Source organism: Anguilla anguilla, chromosome 9, assembly GCF_013347855.1.
Source record: "Anguilla anguilla isolate fAngAng1 chromosome 9, fAngAng1.pri, whole genome shotgun sequence".
Classification (NCBI taxonomy): Eukaryota; Metazoa; Chordata; class Actinopteri; order Anguilliformes; family Anguillidae; genus Anguilla; species Anguilla anguilla.
In genome coordinates this window covers 29,189,211-29,207,404 of record NC_049209.1, presented here as the reverse complement: position 1 = coordinate 29,207,404, position 18,194 = coordinate 29,189,211, and the positions used below count along the sequence as shown (strand labels likewise).

The 18,194-nt window shown below is 42.3% G+C and overlaps 1 protein-coding gene across 1 annotated transcript in view; it reads right to left on the bottom strand.

Moving 5' to 3' along the window:
- Nucleotides 1-15,319, bottom strand: part of LOC118234903 (LHFPL tetraspan subfamily member 6 protein-like) — a 43,553-nt gene extending 28,234 nt beyond the window's left edge. The window contains exons 1-2 of the mRNA XM_035431753.1: nucleotides 14,682-15,319; nucleotides 13,418-13,942 (exon numbers count right to left, since the gene is read on the bottom strand). Of these exons, the coding sequence (XP_035287644.1) occupies nucleotides 13,418-13,802 (385 nt within the window). The 5' untranslated portion in view covers nucleotides 13,803-13,942; nucleotides 14,682-15,319. The remainder of the gene's footprint in view (nucleotides 1-13,417; nucleotides 13,943-14,681) is intronic.
- Nucleotides 15,320-18,194: the final 2,875 nt, after the last annotated feature.

Genomic DNA, 18,194 nt, shown 5'->3' with positions numbered 1-18,194 from the left:
GAACCCAAGCAAAGTACCATTCGCCCTTCAATGCCACACAATACAATGTCAAGTGTTAATTCAACCTCACAGTCTACAGCAGAGTCCAAATGGGATCAAATATAGACCTACTCAATCAGGGAAAAATATAGTGTGCATATAGGTGATTTGAAGAAAATATTCACCCACAATGAAAAAAAATGCATTTTAATTATCTGTAGAGAGTAACAGAGACCAAGTGTGCAATATATGTAATGAACAACTTTATAAGACACGTGCTCAAATTATACCCATTGATGTGGGTGAGAAGAATAGAAATTATTTTAATATATAATGTATAGTGCATTGACACTCATGCAACTTGTGATTTCAAAATCAATCATTTACATGTGCAGATACTTGCCCGTGTCAATCAAGCAAGACAACGTAGCAATACGTTGATCTGTTAAACATTTGAAACTGAGCACTTTGCGACAAGCTCCCATAGTTCATTGCAAATTCATTGCAGGTGAGGTGAATAAAATGTTTGTGCAATGCGGATAGATTGCTGGGCTACGCACGTTCCATTTCCAGAACGGTTAGCGCACAATGCCAGGCTGTGGAGGACAGCCGCTGCCCGGGCTAACAGATCTGTGCTCTGCATGGCACGGGCATCCCAGCCTGTCCCCCAGCCATCCAGCCCTTATCTGTGCATGTCAGCTGATGAGGGACACTGCAGTCATCAAAGCCCTGTGCAGCCTGCCTGGTGTGGACAACAGCCATTACTCTCCTCACCCAATCATACTGGAGTACTGAGAGAGAGAGAGAGAGGGAGGGAGAGGGAGAGAGAGAAAGAGAGAGAGAGAGAGAGAGAGAGAGAGAGCGAGAGAGGGAGAGAGAGTGAGAGTGGGAGAGAGAGAGAGAGAGAGAGAGAGAGGAGAAAATGGGGCAGGGAGGGAGGGCAGAGAACGGGGAGGGAGAGAAAAGGGGGCAGAAAGCTTGAAAGGAGAGAGGGGATGCAGAGGGAGAGAAGAGAGAAAGACAGGCACATACAAAGAGACAGAAATGGGGAAGAGCAAGAGAGAAAATGGTACATTCTTTTCACTCTAGAAAGACTTCCAGACACAGTATATCTTGTCTTTTTGTGTCCATTCTCCCATTGTTTTTGAGAGGCATCTGAAACAGATGACCATAATGAATGTGATACTGTATAATGTGATTTCCTTTCTCCTTCTGAAGGGGTTCATTTCCCACTGCCTTAAAGAACACTGCAATGTGGACTAACAATCTTTCAAGGTTTCCCATGAAATAACCTCAAAATCAGCAGAAAATCACACTGAAGAAGGCTTCATGAATATAAAGCATTTTTCACAATAAGTATGTCAATATGTACCCAATAAATTCGTTTTTTTGCAATTTCAGACTGAACTGCCAACACAGTCCATCATTTTGAAGAGGGTCATTTATAAATAACTGCATACTTCAGTACATAAATTATACGACCTTGAATATGCACAACAAAAAAGAAACTACATGAGAACACTATAAAACCTAATGCTTATATTTTAGAAATATGGTGAATTCTAATGAGTACATTGGCAGGCATCCATCACTTTGGAATTTTGGCATTTGCCTCCCTGTCAAGTAGCATCTTAACAGAGACACACTGGTGATCTTGCGGACTCTACAACATACAGATAATACAAAATGTTTTATGAAGAAATATCTTAAACAGAGTCCAAGATATAAAAAAGAAAACTAAAAAAGAAAAAGACTCTGAAGGAGAAGATAGTTTTCCCACTAGTTTTCAACAAAGATTTCCTTTACAAAGTCACACACCACCGAATTATCCAGCACAGCTGGAGTGATTATCGCATGTTTACTTAACACACTTGGTGGTGCTGAGTGCTTTAGACAAAAAGGCACAGCTGGAGGTCCAGGCCCTCCCAAGGATCCTCTTTGGACCTGTTTACCCACAGTCTTGTGTGTGGAAGAAAGTTTTTCAAACAACGGGCATGGTTTAGTCTCAAAGCTAGTTTCTCCACAGTCTATCAAAACTGTCTATCTATGACCCTGCAACAAAGCATGAAAGAGGCTTGAGGCCCAGCATTGGGAGGTGGCGACTACAGAATGTAGTCGCCAGAATGTTCAGAATGTTCTTGAACACCTCTCCGCAACCGGATCCGGTTACCCTAGGCCGCCCTGGCCGGGCCACGGCGCTGCCTCACAGATTTCGTTCGTGAGCTTTCAGGAACAAAAGGAATAGTACTGGGTCAGGCCAGGGAGTGCTGGGTCAGCCATAATTTAGTGCCCAAAAGCCTCCTTAACTATTCTGCAACAGCGATCCACTGTTCCCTGGACCTGGACAAAGACACCAGGCACAAAAGCAGGTGAAAGATAACTGGGAAGGAAGATAACTGTAGACACTGGACTGCACTGTGCAGTGATCTTTTCCTTTCTGAAACTCGTCTTTGGCCAGGGACTGACTCTATCTGAGTCAGTTCCTGGACAAAGTAAAATCGAGCGTGCTCATCCATTGCAGGGCAACGTACACTAGCATATGCCATCCGTCACACACAATCACTGCACATTCAGATGGTAGACGTTATCTAGTGATCATAAGAAAGCAAATTTTGTTACATAGAGACCACAAGAAAAAGTGATTAAAGAAACTGCATGGCCTCTACAGACTTCTGCATATAACCACTGTTTAATGGATGTTTTTCCCTTTGTTCAGCAGGACTGTACTGACAATACTGGGTAGCCAGGACAAGGTTAGGAGAAAGGGGGAAGACAGGACAATGAGCAGCTCTGCAGGGTTAAACTGCCCAGCAGCTAGAGACACAAACAAAGGCACTACACACTGAAAGTTTCTCTCAGGTTCTAGGCAAATATATACTCTGAAAATATCTTATGTCTTTATCTCTATTACCTTTGTACTTCCTCTCTTACTCTTTCTCTGTCCCCCTCTCTCAATCTGTCTCTCTTACTCTCTCTTTCACTTTTTCTCTCTCTCCCTCTGAACCCCAACCTCCCCTCTCTTCCCTGTGCTTTCACTCTCTCTTTCTCAAAAACAAACTACACCCCTGGCATCTCGAGGCAGACCCTGAAATCTGGCTCCGTGATCTTTGCAGCTGTTACAAGCAGCCTGCGTTACAGGCCACTGCTTCCATGGAAACACCGTTCCGGTCTACTGAGAGACCACCTCACTTAAATTCAGGCCATGATTTTTTTATGGAAACAGAGCATGAAGGATTTGGCATTCTCCACATTCATTTCTCCCATACCGTGAATTAAACAACCCCTTTCATGTTTTTTTTTTTTTTTTTACTATTGTGTAAATACTCCACACTAAATATTTATTTTCTTAATCCGAAGATTCCACGAGGTTCCAATGATGCCAAAATTCCAGAATTCAAGAACTTCTCACACAGCTGAGGCTACTGTTTGACGCAGTGCATTACAGAATCACAGTTGCAATGCAAATTCTTTTTCACTGCTTGTTGTCCAAATAATTGGCAAAAACAAATTTACACTTCACGGGAATGCTTTAAATAGAATAAATAGAAAGGAGAAATTTCACTCACAAATGAACAGAAATGGTAAGTATCGTACTTGATTTCATCTTCGATGGTAAGTTCGTTACATACACATAAAAATGTTTTTTCAAGATTCCCCTGGTTTCATATTCAGAGTCAATCCAGTTCTCAGAGAAGTCTATGTGACCCCTACATCAACCCTGACAGTCATAACGGCCAACTACAAAGAGGGAGGGGGAGTAGAAACCCCCTCTTCAGAAAGGATTACCAGGGAGAAACAAAATCCCCTGATAAGCAGGCCCCCACATTCTCCTCACAGGTACAGAACTAAGAGTGTCTCATTCACACAGCACTCTCCATAAGCCCAGGAAGGATTTAACCTTATCAATCAGGAATCACAATACCTTGTTATTAGATAATGCCAAATACTAACATTTGTCATAAGGAAGCATTCACTTGATAACAGTTTCTCATAATTCAATAAAAGACATCTTTTGTTCCATTAAGTGTGGCTTTGAAAATGGGCTTAATGTAATTCTTCACATTACTTAAAGGATCACACCGGTAATTTTCATATTTTCAGTAACATCAACTAGACAGAAACTGATAAACCCTTATGTTTCTGTGTAGCTCTCAATTAATTTATCATGCAGACAATTATTATCCATCTAGCCAACACCAATATACAGATATAACTCATACAACTCCATGGTTGTCCAAAAAAGTATTAAAACATGTCAAAGAGACGTACTGTTTGGTCAGCATAATTCACCATTATGGAGAACCTGGTTTTTGTACTTATTACAGAAACAACTGTATAAAGTGACAACACTTGCTTTATCGACATGTGGAAAGTAGTTTGGCACAGCACCAAAATACTGAAAATAGTCCCCATCAAAATGAAAAGGTTCCTGCATTTTTGAAGTAGATTTAGGAAAAACTACACTAGCCATATTTTTAGTGATAATAGGTTGCAGTTTTCTGAAAATAAATTTTTTTCTTTCTTAGTTGCATTTAATGACTTCAGCACACAACTGAAATGAATGGCTTCCCTGGTTCAACGCTAAATGGAGTAGGAGAATGTCAAAAAGTCCCAAGAGTTAGAAAGAAACATTTTTGCTTTTGGTATTTTCATAGAATATGTTGATAATAATAAAAAATGAAAAGTACCAGTGTTATCCTTTAAATTTTATTTAAACACAGAAACAATAAGGAGCTTCAAGCACTAGTTTTCTTTTCTGGCTTTGTTTTCTCAGAGAGGTGAATTGAGCATTGGGAGTGCTGTTTATCTAGACCACTGCATCAGTGAAAAACAGCACATCTCTCGACAACAGCCCCTCTGGGAGGTAGTCCCCAAATATGGCCATGGCAGCCATTCAGGGGCTCTGAAGCTGGTGCTGAAGAGGGTGAGATCAGCAACACCCCTCTCCCTAAAAAGACAACATCAGCAGGGATCGGGGCAGGACAGGCCCACCTCTCAGCCTATCAGCTGGGCACACCTTCCCCCAAAGAAGGAGGCACCTTCTTAAATAATGCCTAAACCCTTTCTGATCCTCAGTGAAAGGGCTTAGGCCCACCAAAAATTCTAGATAAACGCGTTATACGAATACACAGCCTTTTCATTTAGAGAGTAAGAATTTTTTTAGAAGGCCAGCAGTTTCTAATCAGTTTCACAAAAAGACAGATATTCTAAATATCTAAGATGGCTCTACAATAAATGAAACGATGTGTACAAAAAGTATTGTATGTTTGTGGGTACACTGCCAAAGAATTTGTCTGGCAAACTTTTTTTAAAATCTAGAGCATTTTTCACATTATGGAAAAGTCCTGCAACTGCCCAGCCCTCCCCCCACCCCATCCTCCTTAGGTCTGGAAGCAGTTGGTAGAGAGCCGCACAATGGAGATCACAGCTGAATGAACAGACAGGATTGTGTTATAATGCACAGTGGCTGTGTGGAAGGAAACGTGGGAGGGGTGGGGGGTGGGGGCGGCATTTTCTCTGTGCATTCCACAGCGTTCCCAGCATTTCCAGCATTCCAAAGCCACACAAAGGATGTCCTGACATGCAAGAATGGGCAAAAATCACCACAATGTGTGTTGTTACAAAATAAAAAATACATTATATTTATGTATTATATAAATGCACTACATGTGAAATATGCACATGCAAATACACACTTAAAATTGAAGTGAAACACAGAACTGTCCCTGCTGACATGTCCATACAAACCAGGTACAGACACTCAGACCTGCACACACAACTACCATCTGCACACACACACACACATACACACACGCACACACACATGCAAACACACAGGAAGACAGACACACAAAACACAAGAGACAGGTAAACATAAAGAAGCATACATAAACAAACACCCCCACACAATGGAGCACACTGGTGCTACACAACTACCCACACTGATGCATAAAGACACACATTCATACCCTCCACATTCACTCAGGGATATACAGGCTGCACTTCACTGGGGAGCCACGGAGTACCTAACCCCCCTCCCCAGGATATACAGTAGCCGTCTCTATCACCAGGCACCACAGAAACCCTGACCTTGCGCCACCTTCCCCCTGTCCCTCCACCTCTCCTCCCCAGCATGTCCTGGTCAGTGCAGGTCAGTTAAAAATGAGACTCCCTTCTCAGCCTGCCCTTAGCACAGACTCCACCAATTTCTTCAGCCCATAAAGATACTTCCTCTTCTCCCAGCATTATGAGAAATCAGCAGTACCTCTCGCAGTCTAACGCGACTCCATATTTTAGTCTGAGCTGTGGTTTTAAATCACGGCGCTTCAGAGCCCAGAGGGACCGTGTGACACGACTTAATGAACGGGCCTGCCAAACAAACAGGTGGCCCTCACAGCCCAGCTGATGATGCTGCACTGCACTGTACGTCAGTGCTCAAAATGACCCGCCCCTCCTGAGTCTCAGAATGCTTTGATAGTCACTGGAAATAGACAGATGGTATCAGCCTTCAGTGTTTCACATGCATGCTAATCAACTCCAGCGCTGGCTCTTCCATGCCCTGTCAACCCTGAAAGAAATGGAATATACAGCAATACAATGATATGTAACTGAAGTATATGCAGGGATCTACTGAGTTAAAAATATATTACAGTAACAAGATATTTGACAATAACACAATATTTGAGCGAATATTAAATCATTTCCCCTTTCAGATCTTCACTTATACCTATATCTGAATATAATGCAATATATTGTAAATATAATGAGTTTATAATGATAAATATTTTCCACAGTAATTCCATTCTTATCTGGGTATATTTTATTTCAATATTTTCAATTATTTTTTACTGAAATATATATCTCTGAATTATATGTAGTAGTATTACTACTATTTTCACACAGTCACATATATAAAGGATATTTAATATATATATATTATTTAAAATACTCTTTTGTTAAATAAATCTAGCATGTTTTTTTCAAAAACAGCATATATCAACAGCATATTTCAGTGTAAATTCCATTCCATTTCTGTATATCCGGCTGAAATGCCAGATACTATGTGTGAGGTCAGCTTGAGTCACGTCACTAACCGCTTCTAACGTACTGCGGAAGGTTGCGACACCGCGAGATTGCCTGACCTCTGGTTTCCCAGGGATGACCTAAAACAGCTGCTGCGGGTCTGAAGGTGTTGAACTGTGACCAGAGAACAGGAAGTGGGGTGTCAGCAGGGTTATAACACAGGAGGGGTTCGAGCCGAATGCAGGGGACCAGTGCAATCAGTGCGCCTGATTAAAGCCAACCCCACTGGGTTGCCCAAGGCTGGCATCTCAGTTGGCCTCCATTAGTTTATTAATCTGCCCGACACACAGTTTAACTCATACAGTGTCATACAGCCACTGAGACCCATTCCCACAGCTGGGATTAGCCTCAAAGGAGTGCACAGATAGTGCCCTTCTCGCGGGTACAAACAGCAGTTTCAGTTAGTGATACAATTTCACTATCATTCTGAAAGCATGTTGCCACTCCACTGTGTTGCCTGGCTAGTCCTCTGAATGCCTGGACTTTCCTGATAAGAGGTGTGACTCTCTCTCTCTCTCTCTCTCCTCCCTCTCTCTCTCCTCTCTCTCTCCTTCTTTCACTCTCTCTCTCTCCCTTCTCTCTCTCTCTCTCTCTCACTCTCCCCTCTCTCTCTCTCTCTCTCTCTCTCTCTCTCCCCTCTCTCTCTCTCTCTCTCACTCTCTCTCTCTCTGTCTCTGTCCATCTCTCTCTCCCCTCTCGAGCCCATGTCTGTTTCTTAACACTCATGAAAAGAGCAGCGGCAGGCACAGCATCCACTTCGCCTCGCCGGTCAGGAATGTGACCCAAACGAGACGGCTCACAGGCTCAGCAGTCAAAGCCCTTTTTCACAGCCACACAATGAGCTGGTTATGCATCACGCTGACCAGCGTCCCCCCGTTAAGGACAGAGAGACCGAGGCAAGGCGGGGCCGTGCTTCTGTCCCCTCCAGGATACGGCGAGGGAGGGGAGCAATCCCCCTCTCCAGTCACAGCAGCGTTTAAAAATGAACCTGTTACAGGTGCCGTTCCCCTGACACTCGGAAGAGCTGGGAGCAGGCTTTTCGAACGGATGGAAAAACTGAGATGAAAGCGATGCATTGATAACGCAGCACTTAACCCCGTCTCAAAGGCAGAGGTCGACAAGCCAGCGTTAATTTATCTTCGGAGCAGAAACAAGTTTAGGAAAGCACCCTCCCTTTCATGTTGTTTATCTTAGCAGGGAGAACACCACCCACCTGCTGGCATACTTTCCTGTCAGGAGCTCTGATCAGAAAGGAGAGGAGATATTCTGGCTAAGAGGGTATCTGCCTGATAGCACAAAGTAGAGAAAAGAGGGCTGAAATGGATGAGGTTGGACTGAAATGACTCCCCTGCCTGTTCTTTTGTTGCTTTCCACAGCCCCCAGAGTTTCCACCCCATGCTCTGCTCCTGTCTGTAGGCCCAGTCTCATCACATCCTACTCTGTGGGTCACCGAGCACTGCCAGAGTGCATTTCAGCCTCCTACACACACACACACACGCACACACACACGCACACACATACTCTCACACACACTCTCTCTCTCTCTCTCTCTCTCTCTGATAAAACATTGACGCTGCCACGAAAAAGACCCTAATGACAGAATGAAATTGGAACCGTCACAACATGAGATGTAAGACAGAAGAGGATTACAAGATGAAGACGGCTCTTTGACTGAGGACAGCACAGAAGGGGAACAAACAGACATGGAGAGGAGAAGTGCTTTTTAAATGTAGGATAAAAATCTGGCTTTGAACACAGCATTGCACAGTCCGTGTTCAAAGTGAGCAGCATGGGACAGGCACACACGAACAGCACAAAGAACATGAATGTGCGGGCACACACACACGAGCGCACACATACACACACCCACACACACCCACACACACAATAAGGCACATGCATATGCATGCACACACACACGCACATACACACACACACAGGGGCTGACAGAGTGAGAGGAAGGGAGGGAGGGTGAAGGAGAAGACTGTGCTGGGTGAGGGGAAGATGTGGGAGAGGAGAAACAGAGAGCTTGAAAATGAAAGAGACAGACGAGAAATCAAGCGCACAAGTAGGCAACAGACTGGAAAAAAAGAGCTGAGATATGACAACAAACAAAAATGAAAAAACCCCACATTCCATTGGATTCCTGACAGTACCAGATACCTCACAAGCACAGTGATAGGTTAACCAAGAAATATAGGGAGAAAGAGAAGGGAAGATATGGAGAGAAGGAAAGAAAGAGAGCGATAGGAAAGACTGAGGAAAGAAGAATGGGAGAGGGAAGATACAGCAGGAAATAGAGGGAGAAGAGAGAGAGAGACCATTGTGTCCCGACTGTGCCCTGAATTGCTGGCAGCAACATCTTTGTGTGTAATTGTGTTCAGAAGCATTCAAAAGGGTTTACATTCTTAATGATAAAAAGCACATTCAATAGATTGAAATACCTTGAGATCATCTGAGGTGGTGATTAAACTAGGGGTGTTTTTCCTGAGAAACAAAAAGCCCTTTGGAAATACTGGGCACATTTCTCTTCAATTAGCTATCTGTCTTCCAGAATCAGTACTTGAATATAAATAGTAAAGAAATCCTTAATGCATAAAGAGAACGCCACATCAAAGCTTCTTGAACTTTCCCAGCGTCTTGAGTGGATACTGTTCATTTGACAGCTGTGACCCCTATGGCAGTGCACACAATCCACGTAAAAATTATTATCATTGTGTAAAATGAGAAACACATACTCTCGCTTTCACATGAGACAAAACAGATGTAAAAATGTTCGCTCTGATCAAACGCTGACTCTGTCACAATAAAGACCCTGGTGACAGAATGAAAAAGGAACCATCAAAATGAAAAAAAAGTTTTAAAAAAAAAATGTAAAGATGTCAGAGGATAGAAGTGATGTCAAAGTGAAGTCAAGTGAACTTCACCGAAGACCTCATGCTCTTCAGTGGTGTGGTGAAGGCCTGCGCACAGGCTGGCAGTGAGAAAGCAGGAGGGAGGGAGTGGCTGTTGCTAAACAGGTGCAAACAGGCTTTATCACCGGCCATCTAAATCTGGGGTCAGTGTGACAGGAAGGAAGGGACAGCTCTCTGATTACTGTTGGTGATTTGTACCCACCTGCCATCCCAATTCATACATACAAACACACACACACACACACACACACACACACACACACACATAAACATGTACACATAAGCATATAAACACACACTCATGATACAAATACGCACCCACACCCACACTAATGCTGAATTTCTTTCTTGATACCCCTGCACCCATATGCATGTCCTATGACCTGAGATCTTCTGTCAGACTCTTTTCATTCACTCTGTCCATGTTCACCTGTACTGTGTGAATAAAACCTTCTTCTCCTTCTTTTTATGAATCTATATGTATACACTTCTGCTCAAATTGCCTAAATTTCTCTGACGTCATCATTTATAGTTGACCTGGTATTATTCTGCTGGTCTTCATCAGTTTTATGTGCAAACAAAAAGGTTTAGGCAACAAGCAGCCAATTCCAAAAGGAATCACAACCAATATTTAGATGGGTTATATGCAGAGGACAATTTACCCAAAGGCGTTCAGTAAAATATACCATAGGTAGTACTAATAAACCCATGAGTTCAGCATTAGTTGAGCCAAGATACCATCTTAGTCTGTTTCCAGGTGGAACCAGTTGGAGTCAGTACAGAGAGAATGCACATTCGCCTAGCCTGACTCAATCCCAGCATGCCTGACCGGGTACATCCTCTCACAGGAGCCAGCGCCAGATAACCTTTGACCCCAGTGCTACTGAGGGACAGACCAGGGAAAGGTCTAGTTGAAAATCCAGTTAATCTTCCAGTGGCCTTTCTTTGCCGACAGAGCTTAGCACATCCTGGACGTTTTCTTATCCAGAAATGTCAGTATTGGATTATCTTGCCTGTTTTCCCAACAGTCGCAGCCTCTCTTAAATGTACACTGCTAGGGCCAATGGAGGACTGTTTGTCCATTTTACCTATATATGATAATTTTACATGTACAAGGGGCATATCTGTGTCAATTGTTATGAGTGCAGGAAAGTGAGCTCATTTCACACAAAAAAACTTCCTGTGAAACTAGTACACTTACAGTACCTGTTTGATCCAAACAGGTCTATGCCACTACTGGTCATGTTATTCAGCCAGAAAAACCAAGCGGATCTAAAGGATCTGAACTGAATAAATGAGAAGATTCAGATGGCACTTTGACTTCAGGAAGCCTACTGGGTCCTCCTGACCCCTTAAGAGCAAGAATATGTTTCAATGGAAACATTGATTTGGGTACACACAAACTGGCACTAGATAATTAGGATGAGGGCACCTCCAGTCCACTGGACCTTGTATCTCAAGGTGACTTTCTGCCACTTTCTCTGTTTCCCTCATTCTACATCATGTTTCTCACTACTGTTCTCTCCTGTTTCTTTTTCTCTTTCTATCCAGTCAGCTGCTCAGTGTTTTTTTTTCTTGGCTGACCCTTTGATCCCTCATCCACACTATATTCATCAAGGCTAACCAACAATTACTGAAGAACATCCGAGAGACCAAGATATCAAGAATAGGTGTTATTTGGAAATATGCATAATGAAAGCAATTCCGTAGATCTGTTATTGACTGACATCGTATGCATTGGTATTCTGAATGATATTTCACCTTTCAGTGACCTCATCTTCAGCCTCCAAGCCAAACAAGACGCTTTTGTTCGCCCCTTCTAGTGCTAAAATATACTCCCTTGTCTGGTTTGTATAGTATTTATAGTTTTTTAACCATTGATAAATGTGACACATTTTTGTTTACTGCTCAAATGTTTTGCATCAGTGATAATATTTGCAGGTGGTACTGTAATACTTTAATGGCCCTTAAAGCTTGTTGACACCCATTGGACAGGTGGCCTTTTCTCTCCTGCAGGTTCAGGTTTTTTTTTCTTCATTCTGCAAACTCTCTACAGCACCAGTTGCCTACCAGCTAGCTCCCGCTCATCACCCACACACAGCGTGTCAGCACCACAACAGAGCACCACATCTTCCCCCTCTGGAGGCTGAGGTTGGCATCAAAAGTACAAGAACACGCAGGTAAAAATGTTAACACCCTGTCATCAGGAAACCAACTTCCACAGCACCGCTAACAGATAAGCGGCAAAGTGTTGTCTGTTCTCATTTGCTTCCCTTCCACTGCAGCTACGCCGCGACAGGGTAATAGCAGAGTTTGTGAGTGTCTCGAGTTAATAAGAGGGCATTAAACCCTCACAAGGCTCCGACTGCCTGAGTTCCCAACAACACCATGTCAACAGCACAGCTTTCTTCAACCGTGACAGCACACACTTTTAAATCCATTTAAGGAGACGTTAAGGATACACGCCTGCTTTCAGCGAGTGAAACATGACCAGCTCAGCTCCGTGCAGATATCCACGGTGTTTGCGGAAAGGGTGTTTACTGAGCAGGCAGCTGGGAGAACTATATGGACACTGCACACTAGTGATATCAAGCTCCAGTCCAGTCCTGAAGATATTGCGGTGTCTGTGGGTTTCTGCTTACTTGCCAATCAAACAATGTGTGGACTATTCAGCCAATCAAAAACTGAAATTACACTCTTAAGTGGTGAAAACACATAGAAAGCCAGCAGAAACAGTGGCAGTCTGGGACTGCAGGTTGAGATCCCTGCTTTTCAGGGAAGGTGTTTGAAATCTGGAATTTGAATTGCCACAATTCAGAATACTCAGTGTTCGAGAGAGTGGGCATTGCTTTGTACAGTAAAATCTGACCAAATTTCTGGATCTAGGAAGAGAATGGGAGGGTGTCAGTGGAGATGATAAGGACATAATGCCATAATTCCAGCAGGTGCAGACAGTGAGAGGAGGTGACTAAGCACCAATATACATTTGATTGAATTTTCATAGCATATGTCCAATTTCCTGCATATTTCCAATATTCCAAAAATCCCATGTGTCACATCATACAATTATGGTATACGACACAAGCGTAAGTTTCATTTCAACTCTGGGGGAGACACAATGCTGGACCACCTACTCTCATGATACATTCACACAACTAGTCTTACAATTAATTCATATGAAAATATTGGGGTTGACGTGTATCCCTGAACATGGGTCAAAGCCACCTGTGGAGGCAGTCCAGCTAGTGATGTGGTCGTGTATCCATCCAGAATCTCTTTATGACAGAATATTCCTCCCATGCAAGGCAAGATTCTGGCTGCAGGATACAGGAATGTAGGCGAGAGAGACAAAATTGAAACAACTTCACTTTAAAGCCTGTGACACAAAAGGAGGGGCGGAAGGAGAGAGAAGGAAAGGAAGACTGTGCGCTCTGACTTACCCCCGACGAACTGGATGCCTCCAGCAGCACGGCCAATGGCGCGGGAGATGAGGTCGGAGACGCAGCAGCCAATGAGGGCAGTGAGTGCCACCAGCAGCAGGAGGCCGCAGCCCACGCCCGTCACCACCGTGCAGATGCGCCACTCCAGACTGGGAATGCCCTGGAACGAGGCGTAGCGACCGCACTGCTCCAGCATCACGGTGGTCTGCCGCACCTCGTCCCGGACCGGGTATGAGCAGCGCCGGAAGGTACCAAAGGACACCGGCTTGTCCATCTGCGAGCCCAGCAGCCAGTAGGGCATGAAGAACCCTACACACGAGGCCGCCGCGCATACGAAGGAAAGCAGTGCCCACACAATGCCCGTGCACGTCAGGCTCGACGCCATGGCACAGATCTGGCCTTCGTAAGTCCCTGCTATTTCACAGCCCCGATTAATTAATCGATTAATCACTCCACCTGTTAGGCTTATAGCTTATCCACAACAACTAACATCATGATCCTCACGGCCTCCCCGAAGTCGATGTCCTGTGGGGACAGAAATTCGAGTCAACGGATTACCACAGACAGATATGAATGAAGCACAGTCAGTGTACAGTAAAATTAAGTAGGCTACATCGCATATTCACTACCAACAATGCGCATGCCATCATAAATTGCAAGCAAATGTACAGTGCAATCAAATTAACGTCAACCAAGTCAAAATTACATAACATGTTAATTAGTCTGTTAGGCCACATAGCCTAATTTATAATGAAAAACATGACCTCTGAATGTTCCGTATTAAACCAGCAGAACATTGGGTATGTAATTAACTATTGATGTAACATTGTTAACCTGTATAAAGCCAAAATAAAATGACAGGGGAACCTTAAAGTTTTTGTTGATGATGGACACATTTGGAACTTGAAAACAGTACATTTTCAAAAGCGGTTGTATGCTAAATTGACTGCTTCCGTCAGGAAATCCAGTTCAGTTAAAAGCATGTGTAGTAACATAAATGAATATTAAGTCATACATTACGGTAGTTAATCATTAATCGTTTTTTGTTTTAGATTTACGATACATACAACGATACTACAACAACTTTGAACTGATTTTTGTTCAGTTCTTATGTGAGTTTTACAAATAACAGGCAACCGTTTACACAGGAATTACCTACATCTCACCCTCAGGCTGCTATATAAACTTTACGCAAGCATGTGTGCGGTGGACTATTACATTTTTTTTATCTATTGAAGCGACATGAACGGGTATGAAAACTTACGCGCTTTGACTGATGCTGACGTTCGTTTACCTTTCGATAGTAAAGGTCCGTTTTTGTTTTTTTATAACCACAAGAAAGTTTAAAAATCCATGGCCATTAAAAAAAAAAAAAAAGCCCAACAAACTGGATACGACGTGCGCTATCAAAAACAAGCCATACAAAAAGAGCTCTCAATTCCTGTCACTTTCTGTCAGCTCTGCGCTCGTATTTGTTCCATTCAAACTCCCCGTGTCCAGTCAGCGATGTCACAAATGTGATTTTCCGTGAGCGTTTGACAGTCAACGAGCACAAGTAGCCTATCTCCTTTGGCTATGACCCCCAAGAAAAAATAGCGTCTACATTCCTCTGCCTTAATGGAATGGGGAGGTCTGTGTGCCACATTTTGCGAAGGGACAGTCAGCCGGAAAGAAATCTCCACCCAGGGGCTGGACTGCTTGATCGCGGTCTTCTCGCTGACAGACGCTGTAGTGGGTGTACACACTCCGCCTGGCTGTTGAGGGCTTCGCCAGTTCTACCGCAAAATAATGTGCAGGTTTGTGGGTTTACTTTACATCGCACTTTGCGAAGTCCCCGCTTGGCAATCCACACTGTTCAAAACAAAGCATAGAAAACAAAGTAGCTACTGTACATTGATACGTTTAATTCCAGTAAGGGTGCAGCTTCTTTATATTTCTATACTATTGTCAAAGTAACTGCAGTACCTTGTCGTGAATTTTATATTCAGTTTAACTTGGACTCACGGCTGGGGGTGGCTGATGATTAATTCAAAGCCTATATCGGCAATGATTAAGTTAACTCTTTGGTGGTACCATATTTGTTTCAAAATATATTTGCATGCCAATATTTGCGTGTATATACGCAGACTGAAAAACAGTTCGTTTATCAACAGCTCATTTAAGTTTTTCCATTTCATTTTATAATTTTCTTGAAAAAGATGACAACATTCAACAAATGAAAACTCCAAACTATTATAAGTTTCTATGTAATTGGGAACTGGTCATCAAGGAAGGAGTGTGCTGGAAGGACCAATGAAGATGTTCAGTACTAAAATCAGTCTAACTTTTATTTAACCTCATTGAGAGATATGGTTTCATTCTGGGTTTGTTTCCTGTCTCGTTGTGTAATAGCGACTCCTCTGGTCGATCAAGTCCCTGCAGCCTCAGTTGTGTCAGCTCCGTAGTTATCTGGAGTAAGCAGCAACACAGCGCGATGGTGCATCTTCTAAACAGCGTGCATCTTCCAAACAGACAGAGGGCTTTAACAATTCTGGTTACATTATCAATCATATTTTGGATAAGACCGTCTGCTCAATGCCTGTGAAGTGAAGTAAGGACAGGCATAAAGAATTAAGAAAAATTTGTCAAAACTATGTTTTGCTTTTCCAGATAAAACTATACAAATTACAAGGTACTGGAAAACTGTAAACAGCAATGTTTTTTTTTTTTTTTTGTCCAAGGGCACTTCTGTACCTGGGTGAAGCAGCAGGTAAATCGAGGTATTTTGAGGATACAGGTCATGCGTGGTTCTTTTGGATGGAACAGAGATGGTGTGTCCTTGAGCAGTTTTACTTAATCTAATTTGTTTCAACAGAATTCCACCTGCACCATTAGCAAATGTTAGAAAATGTTCCATATTAATGTATGAGATTTAGACATTGCAATCAATTCAGTTCAACTGGGACAAAGCCAACTGAAATAAGTCAATATTGTAATTGTGGTTAAAGTGTAGACTGAACCCAGTATTTGAATGATGCATGTAATCTGTGATTCAGAAGGATAATTTAGCCTGATTTATTCAAAGATGAAAGACAGGGTTTTATATTAGGTACTGTGTAATACAAACAATACAGCCCTCCGTTTGTAAAGAACTTAGTATATCATTTTTCCCTCTGGTTTATTTCTTCATACAAGCAATTCAAGATTCAAAGATGCCTCTTCATCCCTTTCTCTGCTTTCTTTTTTATTGACAGATTGCATTTTCAACTTCTATTGTGGCAGCTACACACATTAAAATATTTAACAGAGCTGGACTGCTGCTCACGCTCACAAAGAATGAAGAGGAGTTAATCCTTAATATGGCTGTTTGGCCCTCTCCATATTAATAAGAATTTTTAAGTGCCTGGTAGCAGATTTTAGGAAAGTTATTTTAAAAACAAAATTACAATAATAAAAATTTGTCGTGATTTTGCTGTCAATGCATCATAAAGTATAAGACTGAACAGTTTTCGGTTGAGTTAGCAAATGTTCCTTATTACGGATTTTATAACAGAATGGCCTGGTCACAAATATGCCTACAGTGCTTTTTTGTCCTAGGTGTAAAGCCTTCCCCACTTCAGCTTCCCAATGCATTTTTACACACTACACGGCAAATACTGGTAGCTAACTCAGCTTCGCAAAATAATTATTTTGGGAGCAGCAATAAAAAATGTAAAAGTTCATGAATGCGTTTTTTTCACCCTTGCATCCCTTGTGTATTTCTCAACTTCCTATTACCACCAGCAGTGTACATGTAATTTGGATTGGATAAACCAAGCACAAAAATAAAATAACTGTAATCATTCCAGGATACTCTATCCAATATGCATAATCAAATTACGGTGACTTTTCTAAATACTACTATTACATTTTGGATTACTTCGATGTACAATAAACGCACACACCACATGTGCATACATGTATGCAAAAATACACACGAGGATACCACATGTACGCACTCTAACACCACACACATGCAATCACACACGAGACATCACATGTACACCACTGTACACAGGAGGATGAAAAGTTGTATGCTTTGTCGACACATTAAAAAAACACAAGAAATCAGTCTTGTCAGAAGCATACAAACTAATTTATGTTGTTATCACATTTAGTCTTGAATATACTTGGCTAAAGAAACTGGTAACCCATCAGATTATGTTTCTAATAAAATTTTCAGTCATGTAATTTGTTTTGTATTTGACTGTAGTTTTTTTTTAGCCCACCTGTGCCTTATCGCCGGAGTACGGTGACGGAACGCTCGCTGTGCTGATTCTCTGAGAATTCCACAGTGCGTCAAAGGTGACTTTCACGGTCTCTCCAGGTTGCACTCGCTAATGCTTATCTCACTGCACACACTGAGGCTGACAGAGAAGCCACATTGAGCAGAATGAGTTGTGCCCCTGGGACCGAATGGCAGCCGTAAACCGCGTGTAGGTGGTGTTGTTTTTAAGTGAGCCATTAAACCAGTTCATCAATCATTTTATTTTGTACATCAATGGGTGCCCGAAATGTAGATTAATACAGTACCTTCTTGATGGCAGAGGCTTTAATGCCATAAGGCATGACTTATCTGAAATCCTGGAAGTTATATTAAATGTGAATGACAGAAACACTTTAAAACACATTACACTGGAATTTATGTTCATTGTTTTCTCTTTTCAGGATATAAGGATGTATATATAGGATATAAACGCATTCAGTTTTCACCAAAAGTTAAAAAACATTGTGTTTTCAAGAAATTTTATAGTAAAGG